General features: G+C 40.6%; 1 protein-coding gene and 1 long non-coding RNA gene across 3 annotated transcripts in view; one reads left to right on the forward strand and one right to left on the reverse strand.

Moving 5' to 3' along the window:
• The window catches only part of OLFM3 (olfactomedin 3), a 245936-nt gene that overhangs the window by 139239 nt on the left and 84207 nt on the right, over positions 1-22490 (forward strand). The window contains exon 1 of one of the 2 annotated variants that reach the window (XM_056523434.1): positions 4242-4394. The exons of the other annotated variant lie outside the window; for it this stretch is intronic. Within the exon in view, the coding sequence (XP_056379409.1) occupies positions 4266-4394 (129 nt within the window). The 5' untranslated portion in view covers positions 4242-4265. Of the gene's footprint in view, positions 1-4241; positions 4395-22490 lie in introns of those variants that run through there. 2 annotated transcript variants of the gene reach the window in all.
• Positions 5877-7975, reverse strand: LOC130275449 (uncharacterized). The gene is made up of 3 exons (XR_008844784.1): positions 7844-7975; positions 7102-7178; positions 5877-6257 (listed from the first exon to the last, which is right to left on the reverse strand). It is a non-coding gene; the product is annotated as an uncharacterized LOC130275449 (long non-coding RNA).

Genomic DNA, 22490 nt, shown 5'->3' on the forward strand with positions numbered 1-22490 from the left:
GTCCTCTCTGATGACACCTGTCTCGGGAACTGTCCAGAGTAGAAGCAAATCCCCATAGCAAACCTCTATTACTCTGTGCAGTTCCTGAGACAAGCAGAGATGTCAGCAGAGAGAGAGAGAGCACTGTTGCCAGACAGAAAAGAACAACTCCACTTCAGCAGCTGATAATTATTGGAAGGATTAAGATTTTATTTTTTCAGAAATTATTTACAAATCTGTTTAACTTTCTGGAGCCTTTAAAATAACCAGTTGAATACAGGATTAAAAATCCGTATCTTAAAATTTGCCGTATATACAATACACAATAAAAAAAAACTTCATATACATTGTTCCAGCTGTCTGAGCTTTTGCAATGCTACTATTTACTCTTCCTTTACTTAATATATACTAAATATATAACTACTATATATCCTACTTACTTTGTACATTTTTTTCCCCATGCTGGAAAGTATGAAATATCCTCGGCCCCAGGCTTTTATTCATGTAGCGTCAATCACAGCCACCTTTTTTTATATTATTGACCCTGCACTGAATTTTCAATAAAGCTTTTGGATTTTTCTATTACTTTTTTTTTTTCTTTTTGGAACTCAATGTATAGCCCTGGTTTTAGGATTCTACATTATTTATTTTTATTTTAGTTTTTTTTATTATTCTACATTTTTTTTTTATTATTATTATTCTACATTATTATTATTATTTTTTTCTAGGACAGTGTTTCCCAACAACCGTGCCTCCAGCTGTTGCAAAACTACAACTCCCAGCATGCCCGGACAGCCTTTGGCTGTCCGGGCATGCTGGGAGTTCTAGTTTTGCAACAGCTGGAGGCACACTGGTTGGTAAACAATCTTCTAGGACGTATTTTCTGTATGTTGCGACATGCCTTAGTACGCCAAACATGATCACATATTGAAGTTGAGTCGAATTGATATTGAAGAGTTAACCCTGTCAAGGAATTATTCCAGGGTGTGAATTTTATTTTAATTTATGTCACCATTTATTTATTTATTTATTTATTTTTAAGCACTCAATGTATATCCTTGGTTGTAGGATTCTACATTATTTTTCATTATTATTATTATTTATTTTACATTTTTTATCAAGGACGTATTGCCTGTATTTTGTGACATGCCTTAGTACGCCAAATGTGATCACATATTGAAGTTGGGTCAAATTGATATTGAAGAGTTAACCCAAGGAATTAGGAATTATTTCAGGGTGTGATTTTATTTTATGTTATCATTTAAAAAAATTTTTTTTTTAAGCACTCAATGTATATCCCTTGTGGTAGGATTCTACATTATTTATTATTATTATTATTATTATTATTATTATTATTTTTTTTATCTAGGACGTATTGCCTGTATGTTGTGACTAGAGATGAGCGAACTTACAGTAAATTCGATTCGTCACGAACTTCTCGGCTCGGCAGTTGATGACTTTTCCTGCATAAATTAGTTCAGCTTTCAGGTGCTCCCGTGGGCTGGAAATGGTGGATACTGTCCTAGGAGACTCTTTCCTAGGACTGTATCCACCTTTTCCAGCCCACCGGAGCACCGGAAAGCTGAACTAATTTATGCAGGATAAGTCATCAACTGCCGAACCGAGAAGTTCGTGACAAATCAAATTTACTGTAAGTTCGCTCATCTCTAGTTGTGACATGCCTTAGTACGCCAAATGTGATCACATATTGAAGTTGGGTCAAATTGATATTGAAGAGTTAACCCAAGGAATTAGGAATTATTCCAGGGTGTGATTTTATTTTATTTTATGTTATTATTTTAATATATATTTTTTTAAGCACTCAATGTATATCCCTGGTGGTAGGATTCTACATTATTTATTATTATTACTATTATTATTATTATTATTATTTTTTTTTTTTAACTAGGACGTATTGCCTGTATGTTGTGACATGCCTTAGTACGCCAAATGTGATCACATATTGAAGTTGACTCAAATTGATATTGAAGAGTTAACCCAAGGAATTAGGAATTATTCCAGGGTGTGATTTTATTTTATGTTATCATTTTTTATTTATTTTTTTAGCACTCAATGTATATCCCTGGTGGTAGGATTCTACATTATTTTTATTATTATTATTTTATTTTTTATCTAGGACGTATTGCCTGTATTTTGCGACATGCCTTAGTACGCCAAATGTGATCACATATTGAAGTTGACTCAAATTGATATTGAAGAGTTAACCCAAGGAATTAGGAATTATTCCAGGGTGTGATTTTATTTTATGTTATCATTTTTTATTTATTTTTTTAGCACTCAATGTATATCCCTGGTGGTAGGATTCTACATTATTTTTATTATTATTATTTTATTTTTTATCTAGGACGTATTGCCTGTATTTTGCGACATGCCTCAGTACGCCAAACGTGATCACATATTGAAGTTGACTCAAATTGAAGAGTTATCCCTGTCAAGGAATTACCGTATTCCAGGGTGTGATTCTATTATTTATTTATATTTTCTTTTTTATAATTGTTTTCTTTTAGCACTCAATGTATATCCCTGGTTACAGGGTTCTACATATTTTTTGAATTTTTTTAACTAGGACGTATTGCCTGTATTTTGTGACGTGCCTTAGTACGCCAAATGTGATCACATATTGAAGTTGACTCAAATTGATATTGAAGAGTTAACCCAAGGAATTAGGAATTATTCCAGGGTGTGATTTTGTTTTATTTTATGTTATTTTTTTTTTTTAAGCACTCAGTGTATATCCCTGGTGGCAGGATTCTACATTATTTATTATTATTATAATAATTATTATTTTTTTATCTAGGACCTATTGCCTGTATTTCGCGACATGCCTTAGGACGCCAAATGTGATCACATATTGAAGTTGGGTCAAATTGATATTGAAGAGTTAACCCTGCCAAGGAATTATTCCATGGTGTGATTTAATTTAATTCTTTTTAATCTTTTTTATTTTTTTATTTTTTAAAGCCTGGTTGCAGAATTCTACATTATTTTTTTATAGTTTTTTTTTTACATTTTTTAACTAGGACGTATTGCCTTAGTTCGCCAAATGTGATCACATATTGAAGTTGAGTCAAACTGATATTGAAGAGTTGACCAAAGGAATTATTCCAGGGTGTGATTTTATATATAAATAAAAATTATATATATATATATATATATATATATATATATATATATATATCAATGTAGAAGAAGCACAAGTGGCATTGCTAGTAACCACAGGGTCTAAAAGCAAAGGATACACATCGGAGGTTTACAACAGATAGGTACTTGCACAAGGGGTCCCATCGGCGGTGCTAGGTGAAACAGAACGTATTCAGTAAAAGAGCAAGCAAAGAACAAAATCACACCTGCACTCACCGCAAGGGTACCGCAACTCCGGCCTCACTCAAACGGTGCCTTCAATCCACGATCGGGCATATCAGAAGTGGAGCGCTCAGAGAAGGCGACTGCCGACGGTTTCACGCAATTACTATGCGCTTCATCCGGCCGGATGAAGCGCATAGTAATTGCGTGAAACCGTCGGCAGTCGCCTTCTCTGAGCGCTCCACTTCTGATATGCCCGATCGTGGATTGAAGGCACCGTTTGAGTGAGGCCGGAGTTGCGGTACCCTTGCGGTGAGTGCAGGTGTGATTTTGTTCTTTGCTTGCTCTTTTACTGATTATATATATATATATATATATATATATATATATATATATATATATATAATGGAGGCTGTGGAGTCCGCTCTCACTGAACATCCAGGTGGCTCACCTGTGCCCGGGACCGGCCGGTACCGCCCTCGGCCAAAAGTCCAATCAACAAAAGAAGAAGGTCCGGCACGTTAGGTGGTGGATAAAAGAAGCTTTCCTTTATTCACAAATCTTGACACGATTCACATACAGAAAAAGGTCTGATGCGTTTCACCTACATTGAGACTTAAACGTAGAGTCTACGATTAAGCCTCAACGTAGGTGAAACGCGTCAGACCTTTTTCTGTATGTGAATCGTGTCAAAATTTGTGAATAAAGGAAAGCTTATTTTATCCACCACCTAACGTGCCGGACCTTCTTCTTTTGTTGATATATATATATATATAATTTTTTTTTTTTTTCTGTAAATGGAAGAGGAATGCATACGGTGGCTTCCAAGGAGAGTGCAGAATCCCAGGCAGTCTCTCCTGTTGGACGCTGTTTGTGGCTCTCTCCGCAGTTTACTCCTCCCTCTCTTCTTTCCCATCTCTGGTGCTGATCAGTCACTATGAAAACTCATTAGCTTCCCCAGGATGGAGTCTCCGCTCCTCACACTTGGTGCTCTGCTCAGCACTATGGCAATGATCTCTAACTGGATGTCCCAGACCCTCCCCTCCCTGGCCGGGCTAAATACAACACGTATTCCCAGCAGCAACTCCCTGGTAAGTGCACGCAGAGCATGGCTGTCCCATCCCACACCTCCAATCCCTTTCCCTACTTTAATATCCTCCGCCGTATCGTGATTAACCCTTACGCTGCACGCTCAGATCGACACCGCAGATTTAGCTTTTCGCTCTTTAATCTGTACAGAAAAATAAGGGGTCCCCCCTCTATGACCTATTACAGTGTTTCCCAACCAGGGTGCCTCCAGCTGTTGCAAAATTACAACTTTCCGTATGGCTGTCCCATCCCACACCTGCAATCCATTTCCCTACTTTAATATCCTCTGCCGTATCGTGATTAACCCTTAAGCTGCACGCGCAGATGTCGCTTTTCGCTCTTTACTCTTTACAGAAAAATAATGGGTCCCCCCTCTATGACCTATTACAGTATTTCCAAAACAGGGTGCCTCCAGCTGTTGCAAAATGACAACTTTCAGTATGGTTGTCCCATCCCACACCTGCAATCCCTTTTCCTACTTTAATATCCTCCGCCGTATCGTGATTAACCCTTACGCTGCACGCTCAGATCGACACCGCAGATTTAGCTTTTCGCTCTTTAATCTGTACAGAAAAATAAGGGGTCCCCCCTCTATGACCTATTACAGTGTTTCCCAACCAGGGTGCCTCCAGCTGTTGCAAAATTACAACTTTCCGTATGGCTGTCCCATCCCACACCTGCAATCCATTTCCCTACTTTAATATCCTCTGCCGTATCGTGATTAACCCTTAAGCTGCACGCGCAGATGTCGCTTTTCGCTCTTTACTCTTTACAGAAAAATAATGGGTCCCCCCTCTATGACCTATTACAGTATTTCCAAAACAGGGTGCCTCCAGCTGTTGCAAAATGACAACTTTCAGTATGGTTGTCCCATCCCACACCTGCAATCCCTTTCCCTACTTTAATATCCTCCGCCGTATCGTGATTAACCCTTACGCTGCACGCTCAGATCGGCGTTCCAGGTGTCGCTTTCGCTCTTTAATCTGTACAGAAAAATAAGGGCCCCCCCCCCCTCTATGACCTATTACAGTGTTTCCCAACCATGGTGCCTCCAGCTGTTGCAAAACGACAACTTTCAGTATGGCTGTCCCATCCCACACCTTCAATCCGTTTCCCTACTTTAATATCCTCCGCCGTACTGTGATTATTAAACTGCACGCTCAGATCGGCGTCCCAGGTGTCGCTTTTCGCTCATTAATCTGTACAGAAAAAGGAATAAATTAATAAATAAATAAATATTATGCAACTTAAAAGAAATTCTGCAAAATAATTAAGGGGGGGGAGGAATAGAGAGCAATTAAAAATGATAAAACGTTAACGTACAGGGGATTTATATTAGCGATTGCGCTAAATCCACCCAGGACCGTCTCCTTCTGTGCACCTTTGTATAGATTACACTGCATGTTACCTTTTTTATTTATATATTTATTTATATTTTTTTTTTTTTACTATTCCCTTGTACATGTTGTGATAGATAGCGGAATCCCGGCGTTCGACATACCTGGCACGGATCTGTCGCCTCGTGCCCGGAAAGGGTTAATCCTTGCATATATGATTTGCCAAATTAAAGAGGGAGCGGCGGCGACGGCGGCTCGGATTTCTCAATGTGAGATTTTTATTTATTTATTTATTTATTTTTTTATAGTAGCTTCATTAAGTATTTAAGGATTGGATGTTTTTCAGCGGCGGATATATAGTTCAGCTGTTGGGAGCGCGGAAAGGAATATTTTGGCATCTCTCTTGAGGGGACCGCGGAATTCACAGTATATGGACGGTGTTTCTCGAGCGGGGGCGCCTTAAGCTGTTGCAAACACTACAACTCCCAGCATGCTCGGACAGCCAAATTCTTAACTCAAAGAGTCATCCTGCAGCACAGAGAAGAGGAAACAAAAATCACCAACCTGGTGTTCACCAACCAGTGTGCCTCCAGCTGTTGCAAAACTACAACTCCCAGCATGCCCGGACAGCCGAAGGCTGTCCGGGCATGCTGGGAGTTGTAGTTTTGCAACAGCTGGAGGCACACTGGTTAGGAACAACTGCAGTAGTCATTGCATGCTCCCTGCTTTTCTACGGAACCCCTACTTTCTGATCAGTTTTTACCCAATTTCACCAGAGACATTTAAAGGGGACACTGAAAGGGTTAGGATTTTTTTTACAATTTGCAAATCTATTTAACTTTCTGGAGCCAGTTGATTTTATATATATATATATATATATATATATATATATATATATATATATATATAATGTGAATATATATATATATATATATATATATATATATAAGTTTTTTCCTGGATTTCCCCTTTAGCTTCATGACAGCAAATTAATACCCGAGGTGTCAGAACAGAGATCCTATTAGTCTTAGTTTTTCCCAAGACATTCCCATACCGATTCTGTACGGTACCCGCAGGCTTCGGTTTAAAGAAATAAGGAAATCGCTTCACGAATGAAGGATATAACCTGAGAGTACTTCTAAAAGTCAAGCTAACTTTTGTAGATTCCTTAAAGAAGCAATAAGGGATTCTTTATTATTATTATTATTATTATTTTATTATTTTATTATTATATTTAATTTAAATTAATGAATTCATTTATTTATAAATATATATATATATATATATATATATATATATATATATATATATTATTTTTTGCTTTTATTATAAGAGAATAATGTAGAGGTTCTTATGTATGCCTTGTGCTTACCTGTTTTAGTTGGTGTGGCAGGCATGGGGGGGCTCTGTGTTGGATGCACTCAGATTCTCTGAAATGGCAGCGATAACCTAAGAATACTTCGTAAAGTTAAAGGGGTACTCCAGTCAAAACCTTTTTTCTTTTAAATCAACTGGTGGCAGAAAGTTAAACATATTTGTAAATTACTTCTATTAAAAAAAATCTTAATCCTTCCCGTACTTATTAGATGCTGAATACTACAGAGGAAATTATTTTCCTTTTTGGAATGCTCTGTGATGACATCACGAGCACAGTTCTCTCTGCTGACGTTATTATAATAATAATAATAATAATAATGCTTTATTTATTGTTGTCCTTAGTGGGATTTGAACCCAAGTCCCCAGCAGTGCTAACCACTGAGCCACCATGTTGCCCTTAGCATACATCTGCTATGCATGGTTGCTAAAATGGACAGAGATGTCAGCAGAGAGCACTGTGCTCGTGATGTCATCAGTGTTTCAAAAAGAAAGGAATTTCCTCTGTAGCATTCAGCAGCTAATAAGTACTGGAAGGATTAAGATTTTTTAATAGAAGTAATTTACAAATATGTTTAACTTTCTGCCACCAGTTGATTTAAAAGAAAAAAGGTTTTCACCGGAGTACCCCTTTAATGAAAATTAATTAATGAAATAATTAATTGATTTGCTTATATAGTGCAGCATAGGCGATTATTTAAGAATAATGTAGATCTTTCTTGTGTATGCCTTGTGCTTACCTGTTTTAGCTGATGTGGCAGGCATGGGATGGGCTTCATGTTGGTTGAGCTCCGAATCTCTAAAGTAAAAGCTATACAGTTGTGTTGCAATTTTTTTATTTTTATTTTTTTGCCTGAATTGGTGAAAATGCTGCAAAACAGAAAAAAAAATTACAATGTGTGAACATAGCCTGAAGGGAGATGAGTAAATTCTATATATCCTGATCCCATAGAGATAGCAGCAGCAGTATACAGATAGAGCTGGAGGAGAGGTGTATTACTACTATATATCCTGATGCTATAGAGATAGCAGCAGCAGTATACAGATAGAGTAGGAGAGGAGAGGTGTATTACTACTATACATCCTGATCCTATAGAGATAGTTTAAGCAGTATACAGATAGAACTGAAGAAGAAGGTGTATAACTACTATATATCCTGATCCCATAGATATAGCAGTAGCAGTACACAGAGAGCTGGGGGAGGTGTATTACTTCCATATTTCCTGATCCCATAGAGATAGCAGCAGTATACAGATAGAGCTGGAGGGGAGGTGCATGACTACTATAGATCCTGACCCCATATACATAACAGCAGTATACAGATAGAGCTGGAAGGGAGGTATACAACCATTATATATCCTGATCCCATAGAGATAGCAGCAGCATTATACAAATAGAGCAGGAGGGGAGGTATATAACTTCTATATATCCTGATCCCCATAGAGATAGCATCATTATACAGATCTGGATGTGGAGAGGTCTGTAGTTAAAAGAAAGTCAGCTGACCCAGCTCTGACATCCTGTCACTCACATTAAGCAAAGTAACTTTTTGTTGAGTCAGACTAGTGATCACATGACTAAGTTACAGTAATAAAACACATGGCTGTGTGCTGGAATAAAACAAACACTAGTGATGGTGACATGTAGGACATGTAGGAGTGTTTCTGTAGGAAAATTAACAGAAAATCTAGAGGCCGTTGGCTGACGATGGAAATCTCGTACTTAGAAAGACATCATTTGTCCCATCAATCTTAATGGCTGAGCTTTGGTAAAGTAATTCTTAGTTTTCTCATGGAAATGACTTTGCTGATGTGATGAGTGTCCTGGGCTTTGTAGCTTAGCAACATTAAGATTGCCAGAGGACCTCGGCAGCTGCTTTTACATTCCTTGTGATTTGAAAGTAATCAAAAATTGCTGAATTTATGGGAAACCATTACTTTTGTTTGTTTTATGAGCTTTTTACTGAAATGACAGGTAGAAATGGTAAAGTAAAGGAGGACGGGGACAGATGTAGCAGAGCTGAACTTGTTAGATCAATTTTTTTGTCAATTTTATGGGAGCACTACTTATCAATGATCTGACCTGTTTTGGGAAATTTCATCTAGTAGAATAACTTTTTATTTTTAATATTTTTGTGCTGCAAAGACTCAGGAGTAATGTGTCTCTTTAAGGGAGTGTTTCCCAACCAGTGTGCCTCCAGCTGTTGCAGAACTACAACTCCAAGGATGCTTTGAAAGCCAATGACTAATCCTCAACTCCCAAAGAGAGTCACAGAAGAGGGAAAAAGCCCTGTGGAAGTTACTCCTCCTCATATCCTGACCTCATATCTCGTCCTCATATCCCGTTCTCATATCTTGTTCTCATATCCTGACCTCATATCTCGTCCTCATATCTAGTCATATCCCATCCTCATATGCCGACCTCCCTGCAGTAGAGGTTTCTTGCATTGGGTTTTCTCCTCTTGCATTGCAGTGTTTCCCAACCAGTGTGCCTCCAGCTGTTGCAGAACTACAACTCCCAGGATGCTTTGAAAGCCAATGACTAATCCTCAACTCCCAAAGAGAGTCACAGAAGAGGGAAAAAGCCCTGTGGAAGTTACTACTCCTCATATCCTGACCTCATATCTCGTCCTCATATCCCATTCTCATATCTCGTCCTCATATCTCGTCCCCATATCCCGTTCTCATATCTTGTTCTCATATCCTGACCTCATATCTCGTCCCCATATCCCGTTCTCATATCTTGTTCTCATATCCTGACCTCATATCTCGTCCTCATATCCCGTTCTCATATCTTGTTCTCATATCCTGACCTCATATCTCGTCCTCATATCCCGTTCTCATATTTTGTTCTCATATCCTGACCTCATATCTCGTCCCCATATCCCGTTCTCATATCTTGTTCTCATATCCTGACCTCATATCTCGTCCTCATATCCCGTTCTCATATCTTGTTCTCATATCCTGACCTCATATCTCGTCCTCATATCCCGTTCTCATATTTTGTTCTCATATCCTGACCTCATATCTCGTCCTCATATCCCGTTCTCATATCCCGTTCTCATATCTTGTTCTCATATCCTGACCTCATATCTCGTCCTCATATATTGTCATATGCCATCCTCATATCCCAACCACATATGCCGACCTCCCTGCAGTAGAGGTTTCTTGCATTGGGTTTTCTCCTCTTGCATTGCAGTGTTTCCTAACCAGTGTGCCTCCAGCTGTTGCAAAACTACAACTCCCAGCATGCTGGGAGTTGTAGTTTTGCAACAGCTGAGGGCACATTCTATGCTGCCTTTACATGTGCCTGCTCGGAGCGGCAATACGGCACTACGAGCAGACACACCCCTAGGTGCTTCAGCGGCCTGACGAAGCGCCTGGGGGCGTGAAACGGTCTGTGGCCCGACGTCTGAACTCCCCCTGGATCCATCTGCCGCCTCCCTGCACAGACCGATGCGGTCTTTGGATCATTAAGTCCTGTCTGCCCGCAATTGGATCGGTGAGCGCTCCACACTTTATTTTCTTTTGTGGTTATTAATAGAGTTTTTGTGTTGCTCCTTGGGTCATATATTAAAGGGTACTCCGACGCTTAGACATCTTATCCCCTATCCAAAGGATAGGGGATAAGATGCCTGATCGCGGGGGTCCCGCCACTGGGGACCCCTGTGATCTTGTACACCGCACCCCGTTAAAATTAGTCCCCGGAGCGTGTTTGCTCCGGGTCTGATTACTGTTGATCACCGGGCCAGAGCGTTGTGATGTCAAGGCTCCGCCCCATGTGATGTCATGCTCCGTCCCCCTCAATGCAAGCTTATGGGAGGGGGCGGGACAGCTGTCACGCCCCCTCCCATAGGCTTTCATTGAGGGGGGCAGCCCCGTGATCGGCAGCATTCAGACCCTGAGCGAACACGCTCCGGGGACTGATTTTAACTGGGTGCGGCGTGCAAGATCATGGGGTCCCCAGCGGCTGGACCCCCGCGATCAGGCATCTTATCCCCTATCCTTTGGATAGGGGATAAGATGTCTAACCGCCGGAGTACCCCTTTAATTCACTTAGAACCTGAAAAATGGGCCCTCAGAATCATGGAGCTGTAACGTCCGAGCCAAAAGTGCTAGTTGTGTTCTTGAAGTAACAAGGTGATTGTTGGGGGGGCATTTATAGCCCCATTCATTGTATAATGACTACATTTTAATGTAATGACTTTGCATTATTATTTAGTGTTTTTATACTGGAGCCGGGAGAGACATATATAATGCTAAAATGTGTTTTATGTACAGCGTTGGGTTAGTTGCATAGTTGTTGCCTGGGAATATGGATGTGGAGACCTTGAGTTTGCCGATCGGCGCGGCTCATCGTGACGTTACAATGTTTTATACATAGTGGGTATAACTCAAGGACTATGGGGAAATAAGTTATCCTAAAAGGGTTGTACAGGACATCACTTTTTTTCCCCCAAACAGCTCCACTCCTGTCCACAGGTTGTATTTGGTATTGCAACTTTACCCCATTGACTCCCATAGAGGTGAACTGCAATGCCACACACAACCCAAGGACAGATGTGGTACTGTTTTTTGCCATTATTTACGTCAACATGACAAAAGTTTTCATTGGTTGGAGTCCGGGTGTTGAGACCCCCACATTCACTAGAGTGATCAGCTAAATGCTTCCCTCCCCATCTTTCTCTTCGCTGGAGGCAGCACATTCTATAGAAATTCAAAGGAGCCCATAATATGAAGGGAGGAGAGACAGGGAGAGAAGTCTAGCTGAGCGCTTCTCCCTGCTCATTCTAGAGCTTGATGGGGGTCTCAGAACCCAGACCCTGACCAATTAAAAGATTTCACGTGTCAAAATTTTTATTTCAATAAGAGTGCCAAATTCAGCTCTGCTACATCTGCTAAATAATACGTACTGCTTTACATTTTAAGCATCACAAGTGTTGACGAATATTCACTTTTTTTTTCACAGTAAACATCACAGTGATCATCCCTCCCTGCTTCCAGCTTGAGGTGTAAACAAGGCTCCAATAGTAGTTACTGTGTCAGACAGGCGGGCGCACGAAAATTTGCATATGGGAATTTTCGCGCATATTGATCCCTCCCTTCTTTTAGCTTGTGTGCCAATGAGAATGATCATGTTTGCTGAAGATCACGTGATATTGCGAATGCGCATGCAAATTTTATGGCGAATTGTAAAAAAAGGGCAGCGAATATTGCGAATAAGTGAATATATGACGAATATTCGTCCATATATTCACGAAATATCGCAAATTCGAATATGGCTTATGCCGCTCAACACTATTGGTTACATAGTTACCAGGAGACTTTATTAATTACTATGTGAGGAGCTGGTGTTGCCCGAGCTTCCTACCTAAACCTTGTGGGAGAGGAAAAGTAACAATGACACTCCCACCCTCATATGTCATTCTCATGTCTCGTCCTCATATTTCATCCTCATATTCTGACCTCTTATCCCAATCTTTTATCTTGTCCTCATATCCCATCCTCATATCTCAACCTCATATCTCAACCTCGTATCTTGTCCTCATATCCCATCCTCATATCTCAACCTCATATCTTGTCCTCATATCCTGTCCTTATATTTCCTCCTCATATCCCCTCCTCATATACTGACCTCATATCCCATCTTCGCACCCCTCACATTTTGTCCTCATATCACGACCTCATATCCAGTCCTCATAGTCGTCCTTATATAATGACCTCACATTCTGTCCTCATATCCCGTCGTCATATCCCGTCCTCCTATCCTGTCCTTATAACCTCATATACAATCCTCATATCCAACCTCTTATCCTGTCCTCATATCCCATTCCCCGCATCAATATTAACTATTCTCTGCACCTGTCTGTGGTATATTGAAATAGATACATCTATCTATCTATATAATTTTTTCCAGCATTTCCTCTCTGTAATAACCGAATGGTATTGTCCAGCCCAGGGTTAGTGTGATCATATATTTTTCATTCGAAAACACCTGTGGAGATTCCGCACATTTGAATAATCGGAAATGCACCATCTCGTAGACGGCAATACATTTCCAAGCGAAATCCACAAAAAAAGAATAGACATGTCAATTATTTTTCCCGATGCCTGAATCAGGATTTCTGTTGCAGATACATCTGGCGTGGAAATTCTGCTCTGTAACAGTTCAGTAGAATCCTGTTGAAATCAATGGGGCTCTGCTGCAGGGGAATGTCCGTGTGGAATATTCCTGAGGAATTTCACACAGACATTCTGCCATGTGAACATAGCCAAAATGTTTAGCACATCTCATTTGTTTTAATTTTTAAAGGGGTACTCCGGTGGGATTAACCCCTTAAGGACCCAGCCCAAATATACCTTAAGGACCCGGCCATTTTTTGAACATCTGACCACTGTCACTTCAAGCATTAATAACTCTGGGATGTTTTTACCTTTCATTCTGATTCCGAGGTTTTTTTTTGTGACATATTCTACTTTATGTTAGTGGTAACATTTTGTCGATACTTGTTTCATTTCTTTGTGAAAAATTCCAAAATTTGATTTTTTTTTACTTTGAAGCTCTCTGCTTATAAGGAAAATGGATATTCCAAATAAATTATACATTGATTCACATATACAATATGTCTACTTTATGTTTCCATCATAAAGTTGACATGTTTTTACTTTTGGAAGACACCAGAGGGCTTCAAATTTCAGCAGCAATTTTAAAAATTTTCACAAAATTTTCAAAATTGGAATTTTTCATGGACCGGTTCTGTTTTGAAGTGGATTTGAAGGGCCTTCATATTAGAAATACCCCAAAAATGACCCAATTATAAAAACTGCACCCCTCAAAGCATCCAAAATGACATTCAGTAAGTGTGTTAACCCTTTAGGTGTTTCACAGGAATAGCAGCAAAGTGAAGGAGAAAATTCAAAATCTTCATTTTTTACATGCATGTTCTTGTAGACCCAGTTTTTGAATTTTTACAAGTGGTTATAGAAGAAAAAACAAAACTAAATTTGTAACCCAATGTCTCTCGAGTGAGAAAATACCTCATATGTGTATGTCAAGTGTTCGGCGGGCGCAGTAGAGGGCTCAGAAGGGAAGGAGCAACAATGGGATTTTGGAGAGGGAATTTTGCTGAAATGGTTTTTGGGGGGCATGTCACCTTTAGAAAGCCCCTATGGTGCCAGAACAGCAGAAAACCCCACATGGCATTCCATTTTGGAAACTACACCCCTCAAGGCACGTGACAAGGGGTCCAGTTAGCCTTAACACCTCACAGATGTTTGACAACTTTTCATTAAAAGCGGATGTGTAAATGACAAAAAAAAAATTTCACTAAAGTGCAGTTTTTTCCCCAAATTTACCATTTTTACAAAGGGTAATGGGAGAAAATGCCCCCCCAAATTTGTAGCCCCATCTCTTCTAAGTATGAAAATACCCCATGTTAGGACATAAAATGCTCTGCGGGCGAACTACAATGCTCAGAAGAGAAGGAGTCACATTTGGCTTTTTGAAAGCAAATTTTGCTGAAATGGTTTTTGGGGGGCATGTCACATTTAGGAAGCCCCTGTGGTGCCAGAACAGCAAAACATACCCACATGGCATACCATTTTGGAAACTACACCCCATAAGGAGTGAGCCTTAACTACCCACAGGTGTTTGACGACTATTTGTTAAAGTTGGATGTGTAAATGAAAAAAACATATTTTTTTACTAAAATGCATTTTTTTCTCTAAATTTTACATTTTTACAAGGGGTAATAGGAGAAAATGACCCCCAAAATTTGTAACCCCATTTCTTCTGAGTATGGAAATACCCCATGTGTGGACGTCAAGTGCTCTGCTGGCGAACTATAATGCTCAGAAGAGGAGAAGTGCCATTTAGCTTTTGGAAAGAGAATTCATTTGGAATGGTAGTCAGGGGCCATGTGCGTTTACAAAGCCCCCCGTGGTGCCAGAACAGTGAACCCCCCCCCACATGTGATCCCATTTTGGAAACTACACCCCTCACAGAATTTAATAAGGGGTGCAGTGAGTATTTACACCCCACTGGCATTTGACAGATCTTTGGAACAGTGGGCTGTGCAAATGAAAAATATAATTTTTCATTTTCACGGACCACTGTTCCAAAAATCTGTTAGACACCTGTGGGGCATAAATGCTCACTGTACCCCTTATTACATTACGTGAGGGGTTTAGTTTCCAAAATGGGGTCACATGTGGGGGGGGGTCCATTGTTCTAGCACTATGGGGGCTTTGTAAATGCACGTGGCCTTCAATTCCGGACAAATTTTCTCTTCAAAATCCCAATGGCGCTCCTTCTCTTCTGAGCATCGTAGTGCACCCGCAGAGCACTTTACATCCACATATGCGGTATGGTCTTACTCAGAAGAAATGGGGTTAAAAATTTTGGGGGCTTTTTTCCTATTTTTCTTTGTGAAAGTGAAAAATTTAGGGTAACACCAGCATTTTAGTGAAAACATTTTTCTTTTTTCTTTTTCCCATCCAACTTTAATGAAAATTCGTCAAACACCTGTGGGGTGTTAAGGCTCACTATACCCCTTGTTACATTTCGTGAGGGGTGTAGTTTCCAAAATTGGGTCACATGTGGGTATTTATTTTTTTGCGTTTATGTCAGAACTGCTGTAAAATCAGCCACCCCTGTGCAAATCACCAATTTAGGCCTCAAATGTACATGGTGCGCTCTCACTCCTGAGTCTTGTTGTGCGCCTGCAGAGCATTTTACGCCCACATCTGGGGTATTTCCGTACTCAGGAGAAATTGTGTTACAAATTTTGGGGGTCTTTTTTTCCTTTTACTGCTTGTGAAAATAAAAAGTATGGGGCAACACCAGAATGGTAGTGTAACATTTTTTATTTTTTTACACTAACAGGCTGGTGTAGCCCCCGACTTTTCCTTTTCATAAGGGGTAAAAGGAGAAAAAGCCCCCCAAAATTTGTAGTGCAATTTCTCCCGAGTAAGGGAATACCCCATATGTGGCCCTAAACTGTTTCCTTGAAATACGACAGGGCTCCGAAGTGAGAGAGCGCCATGCGCATTTGAGGACTAAATTAGGGATTGCATAGGGGTGGACATAGGGGTATTCTATGCCAGTGATTGCAAAACAGGGTGCCTCCAGCTGTTGCTAAACTCCCAGCATGCCTGGACAGTTAGTGGCTGTCCAGAAATGCTGGGAGTTGTTGTTTTGCAACAGCTGGAGGCTCCGTTTTGGAAACACTGCCAAACAATACGTTTTTCATTTTTATTGGGGGGGAAAGTGTAAGGGGTGTATATGTAGTGTTTTACCCTTTATTATGTGTTAGTATAGTGTAGTGTTTTTAGGGTATATTCGCACTGTCGTGTTACGGTGAGTTTCCCGCTAGGAGTTTGCGCTGCGGCGAAAAATTTGACGCAGCCCAAACTTGAAGCAGGAAATTTACTGTAAACCTACCCGTGTGAATGTACCCTGTACATTCACATGGGGGAGGGGGGGGCAAACCTCCAGCTGTTTCAAAACTACAACTCCCAGCATGTACTGACAGACCATGCATGCTGGGAGTTGTAATTTTACCTAACTTAGTAGTTTCCAACCAGTGTGCCTCCAACTGTTGCAAAACCACAACTCCCAGCATGTACTGATCACCAAAGGGCATGCTGTGAGATGTAGTTATGGAACAGCTGGAGTTACGCAACTACAACTCCCAGCATGCCGAGACAGCTGTTTGCTGTCTGGGCATGCTGGGATTTGCAGTTTTGCAGCATCTGGAGGGCTACAGTTTCTAGACCAGTGGAGAGTGATCTCCAGATGTTGCAAAACTACAAATCCCAGCATGCCCAGACAGCAAACAGCTATGTGGGCATGCTAGTAGTTGTAGTTTGGCAAGATCTAGAGGGATATAGTTTAGAGACCATTGTATAGTGGTCTCAAACTGTAGCCATCCAGCTGTTGCAAAACTACATATTCCAGCATGCCCAAACAGCTGTCTGGGCATGCTGGGAGTTGTAGTTTTGCAACATCTGGAGGGCTACAGTGTAGAGACCACTATATAGTGGTCTCAGACTGTAGCCCCCTAGATCAACTTACCGGCTTCCGTAGGATCCAGGGAGCCATCCTCTTCTGTCGCACGCCGCCCACCGATCATTGTCGCCCGCAGCCTCTGGATGGTAAGTGAATCTTTGGCGCTGGTCCCCACTGGTTTCCCCATTCTGCCCCACCTATTGTGGGTGGGCAGGACGGGGAAAACAAAAGTAAACCCCCGCCCCCGATCTGCTATTGGTGGTCGCGTCTAGACCACCAATGGCAGGGATAGGAGGGGTGGAACCCCTGCCACCTCACTCCTATGCCTTCAGGGGGATCGTAGGTGTCTTAGACAACCGCGATCCCCCTTATATTCCATGTCACCATTTGCGCGGGGTGCCTGCTGATAGATATCAGCAGTCACCCCGGTCCGGTCCCCGCCCGGCGCACGGTGGGGACCGAAATTCCCACGGGCATATGGATACGTCCTGGGTCCTTAAGTACCAGAAAGCCAGGGTGTATACATACGCCCTAGGTCCTTAAGGGGTTAAAGGGGTACTCCGGTGGGAATTTTTTTGTTTAAATCAACTGGCTCCAGAAAATTAAATAGATTTGTAAATAATTTCTATTAAAAAATCTTAATCCTTCCAGTACTTATCAGCTTCTTTCTACTACAGAGGAAGTTGTGTAGTTCTTTCCAGTCTGACCACAGTGCTCTGTGCTGCCACCTCTGTCTGTGTCAAAAACTGTCCAGAGTAGGTGCAAATCCCCATAGCAAACCTCTCCTGCTCTGGACAGTTCCTGACATGGACAGAGGTGTCAGCAGAGAGCACTGTAGTCAGACAGAAAAGAACTACACAACTTCCTCTGTACTATACAGCAGCTGATGAGTACTGGAAGGATTAAGATTTTTAAATAGAAGTAATTTACAAATATTTATAACTTTCTGCCACTAGTTTATCTGAAAACATTCTTTTCTTCTGGAGTACCCCTTTTAATACCCATGTTGAACAGGCTTAAAGGGGTACTCAAGTGGAAAAAAAAATATTTTAAATCAACTGGTGCCAGAAAGTTAAAGGGGTTATCCAGGAAAAAACGTATTATATATATATATATATATATATATATATATATATATATATATATATATATATATATATATATATATCTCAACTGGCTCCAGAAAGTTAAACAGATTTGTAAATTACTTCTATGAAAAAATCTTAATCCTTTCAGTAGTTATGAGCTTCTGAAGTTAAGGTTGTTCTTTTCTATCTAAGTGCTCTCTGATGACATGTGTCTCGGGAACCGCCCAGTTTAGAAGAGGTTTGCTATGGGGATTTGCTTCTAAACTGGGCGTTTCCCGAGACAGGTGTCATCAGAGAGCACTTAGACAGAAAAGAACAACCTTAACTTCAGAAGCTCATAACTACTGAAAGGATTAAGATTTTTTAATAGAAGTAATTTACAAATCTGTTTAACTTTCTGGAGCCAGTTGATATATATATATATATATATATATATATATATATATATATATATAAAAGTTTTTTCCTGGATAACCCCATTAAGCCGATTTGTAAATTACTTCTATTAAGAAATCTTAATCCTTCCAGTACTTATCCGCTACTGCAACAAATAAGATTAAGATCCTGAGACAGGTGTCATCAGAGAGCACTTAGACAGAAAATAACAACTCAACTTCAGCAGCTCATAAGTACTGAAAGGATTAAGATTTTTTTTAAAGAAGTAATTTACAAATCTGTTTAACTTTCTGGCACCAGTTTTTCACTGGAGAACCCCTTTAATCATTCTTAATTTTTTTTTTTTAAACTTGTTTCTTTTTTTTTTTTAATCTCATGTGGTTGTTCCTTTTTCTCTGATACAAATCCGAATGGGGATTTCGCTTTTCTGGTAAGAAGGGATGTAGAAGAGTTTGGGAAAGGAAGCCCTTAGAAGATTTTCGCTCTTTTAAGTCTAATGCTCCAGGGAAGCTTCTTGGAAACCGCTGCAGTAAAATACGGATAATCCCATAAAATCCTAATGGATGGGACCCATCAGGGCCGCAGAGCCAGACCCAGGAAACTGGTCTCAGACAGAATGTCTGCAGGTCCCTATTTATTGGCAGGGCTGGTGTAAGGATTTTTGCCACCCTAGCAAAAGCTTGGCTCCACCCATTGGCCAACATTGACACACCCCATGCTGGCTGAGTGAGTGGTTCGGATGCTGGTTGTCTAACTTTCATGTGGCAGGCAAAGCAGTGCCCCCCCATCAAGAGGGCGCTCTAGGCGGCTGCCTATTTTGCCTATAGGCAGAGCCGGCCCTGTATATTGGCCTAATGCAGAGTAGAGGCGGCTGCGGAATACCTGTAAACTCACTCCAGGAATCCTCTGATCTCATTACTGGAGGCCGGAGATCGGAGCTGTCACACTAATGGATTCCGGGAGGATGATGAGTTAACTGAGACTACGCACACCCCGAGCGAGCATTAAGCCACCAGCCCCGGCCTCGCTCCATACACATAATGGTTCAACATAAATTATGTAAACAGCCGGGAGTTTTCTAAAGCGGATACATTAAGAACCATCTTTGTATCATCTATTTTATGAATGGTTGGGGGGGGGGGGGGGCAGATTTCAGGGATTTTTGTTGCTTATAAAACCTTATGCATTGAAAAGTAGATGATACAGGGTGGTCCCGTGTTCAGTCAGTGGTCTCCAAACGGTGGCCCACCAGATGTCGCAAAACTACAACTCCCAGCAGGCCCGGACAGCCAACGGCTGTCCGGGCATGCTGGGAGTTGTAGCTTTGAAACATCTGGAGGGCCCCCGTTTGTTGCCCATGCTTTATAGAGCAGATTGTGTGTGGTGCAATTGATGATACGAGAACAAAAGCTCAGAGGCAGTATCATATCTAAGGGCTCTTAAAGGGGTACTCCGGTGGAAAAACAAATGTTTTCAAATCAACTGGTGCCAGAAAGTTAAACAGATTTGTAAATTACTTCTATATAAAATATCTTAATCCTTCCAGTACTTATCAGCTGCTGTATGCTCCAGAGGAAGTTGTGTAGTTCTTTCCAGTCTGAGCACAATGCTCTCTGCTGACACCTCTGTTCGTGCCAAGAAATGTCCAGAGCAGGGACAAATCCCCATAGCAAACCTCTCCTGCTCTGGACAGTTCCTGATATGGACAGAGGTGTCAGCAGAGAGGACTTTGGTCGGACCAAAAAGAACAACTCAACTTCCTGTGGAGCATACAGCAGCTGATAAGTACTAGAAGGCTTAAGATTTTTTAATAGAAGTCATTTACAAATCTATATAACTTTCTTGGCAACCAGTGGATTTGAAAACATTTGTTTTCCACCGGAGTACCCTTTTAAAGAACCAGTGATGTCTCACTTCAAGGTCAGGAATCCTGTTGTACGTCAAAAGTGCGAAAGTATAAATTCACATTTTTAATTTTTAATTCAAAGTCAAATGCAGGAAAATAGAACAGTTACTGTTAGGTTTCATTAACTACTATGGGTGACTGTTGGAGGTCCCAGCAATGATCAGCTAAGTTTTAAATAACCTGCAAATATAGATATATATTTAGATAGATATAAGATAGATAGATAGATAGATAGATACAGTCATGGCCATAAATGTTGGTACCCCTCAATTTTTTAAAGAAAATGAAGTATTTATCACAGAAAAAGATTGCAGTAACACATGTTTTGCTATACACATGTTTATTCCCTTTGTGTGTATTGGAACTAAACCAAAAAAGGGAGGGAAAAAAAGCAAATTGGACATAATGTCACCAAACTCCAAAAATGGGCTGGACTAAATTATTGGCACCATTAACTTAATATTTGGTAGCACACCCTTTGGAAAAAATTACTGAAATCAGTTGCTTCCTATAACCATCAATAAGCTTCTTACACCTCTCAGCCGGAATGTTGGACCACTCTTTCTTTACAAACTGCTCCAGGTCTCTCTTATTGGAAGGCGCCTTTTCCCAACAGTAATTTTAAGATCTCTCCACCGGTGTACAATGGTATTTAGATCTGGACTTATTGCTGCCACTTGAGAACTCTCCACCGCGTTGTTGCCATCCATTTCTGGGGGCTTTTTGATGTATGTTTGGGGTCATTGTTCTAATGTAAGACCCAAGATCTCGGATGCAAACCCAGCTTTCTGACACTGGGCTGTACAGTGCGACCCAAAATCTGTTGGTAATCCTCAGATTTCATGATGCCTGATCCCAGAGCCAGAGGCAGCAAAACAACCCCAAAACATGATTGAACCTCCACCATATTTCACTGTAGGTTCTGTGTTGTTTTCTTTGTAGGCCTCATTCCATTTTTGGTAAACAGTAGAATGATGTGCTTTACCAAAAAGCTTTATCTTTGTCTTATCTGATTTTTTCCCAGAAGGATTTTGGTTACTCAAGTAAATTTTGGCAAAATGTAGTCTTGCTTTTTTATGTCTCTGTGTCAGCAGTGGGGTCCTCCTGGGTCTCCTCCATAGTGGGGTCCTCCTGGGTCTCCTGCCATGGCGTTAAATTTCATTAAAAGGTCGACGAATAGTTCACTCTGACACTGATGCTCCCTGAGCCTGCAGGACAGCTTGAATATCTTTGGAACTTGTTTGGGGCTGCTTATCCACCATCCGCACTATTCTGCGTTAACACCTTTCATCAATTTTTCTCTTCTGTCCACGCCCAGGGAGATTAGCTACAGTGCCATGGGTTACAAACTTCTTGATAATGTTGCGCACTGTGGACAAAGGCAAATCTAGATCTCTGGGGATGGACTTGTAACCTTGAGATTGTTGATATTTTTCCACAATTTTGGTCCTCAGACAGTTCTCTTCTCCTCTTTCTGTTGTCTATGCTTAGTGTGGTACACACAGACACACAATGCAAAGACTAAGTGAACTTCTCTCCTTTTTATCTGCTTTCAGGTGGGCTTTTTATGTGGCTCACACCTGTTACTTGCCCCAGGTGAGTTTAAAGGAGCATCACATGCTTGAAACAATCTTATATTTCCACAATTTTGAAATGGTGCCAATAATTTAGTCCAGCCCATTTTTGGAGTTTGGTGACATTATGTCCAATTTGCTTTTTTTCCTCCCTTTTTTGGTTTAGTTCCAATACACACAAAGGGAATAAACATGTGTATAGCAAAACATGTGTTACTGCAATCCTTTTCTGTGAGAAATATTTCATTTTTTTAGAAAAGGGTGCCAATATTTATGACTGTATATAGATAGATAGATAGATAGATATGAGATAGATAGATATGAGATAGATAGATATGAGATAGATAGATATGAGATAGATAGATACCAGAACACACGTGAGTCTGAAGTCTCATGCATCGTAGATCACTGAAGA

This window comes from Hyla sarda, chromosome 6 (genome assembly GCF_029499605.1).
Source record: "Hyla sarda isolate aHylSar1 chromosome 6, aHylSar1.hap1, whole genome shotgun sequence".
NCBI classification, from domain to species: Eukaryota; Metazoa; Chordata; class Amphibia; order Anura; family Hylidae; genus Hyla; species Hyla sarda.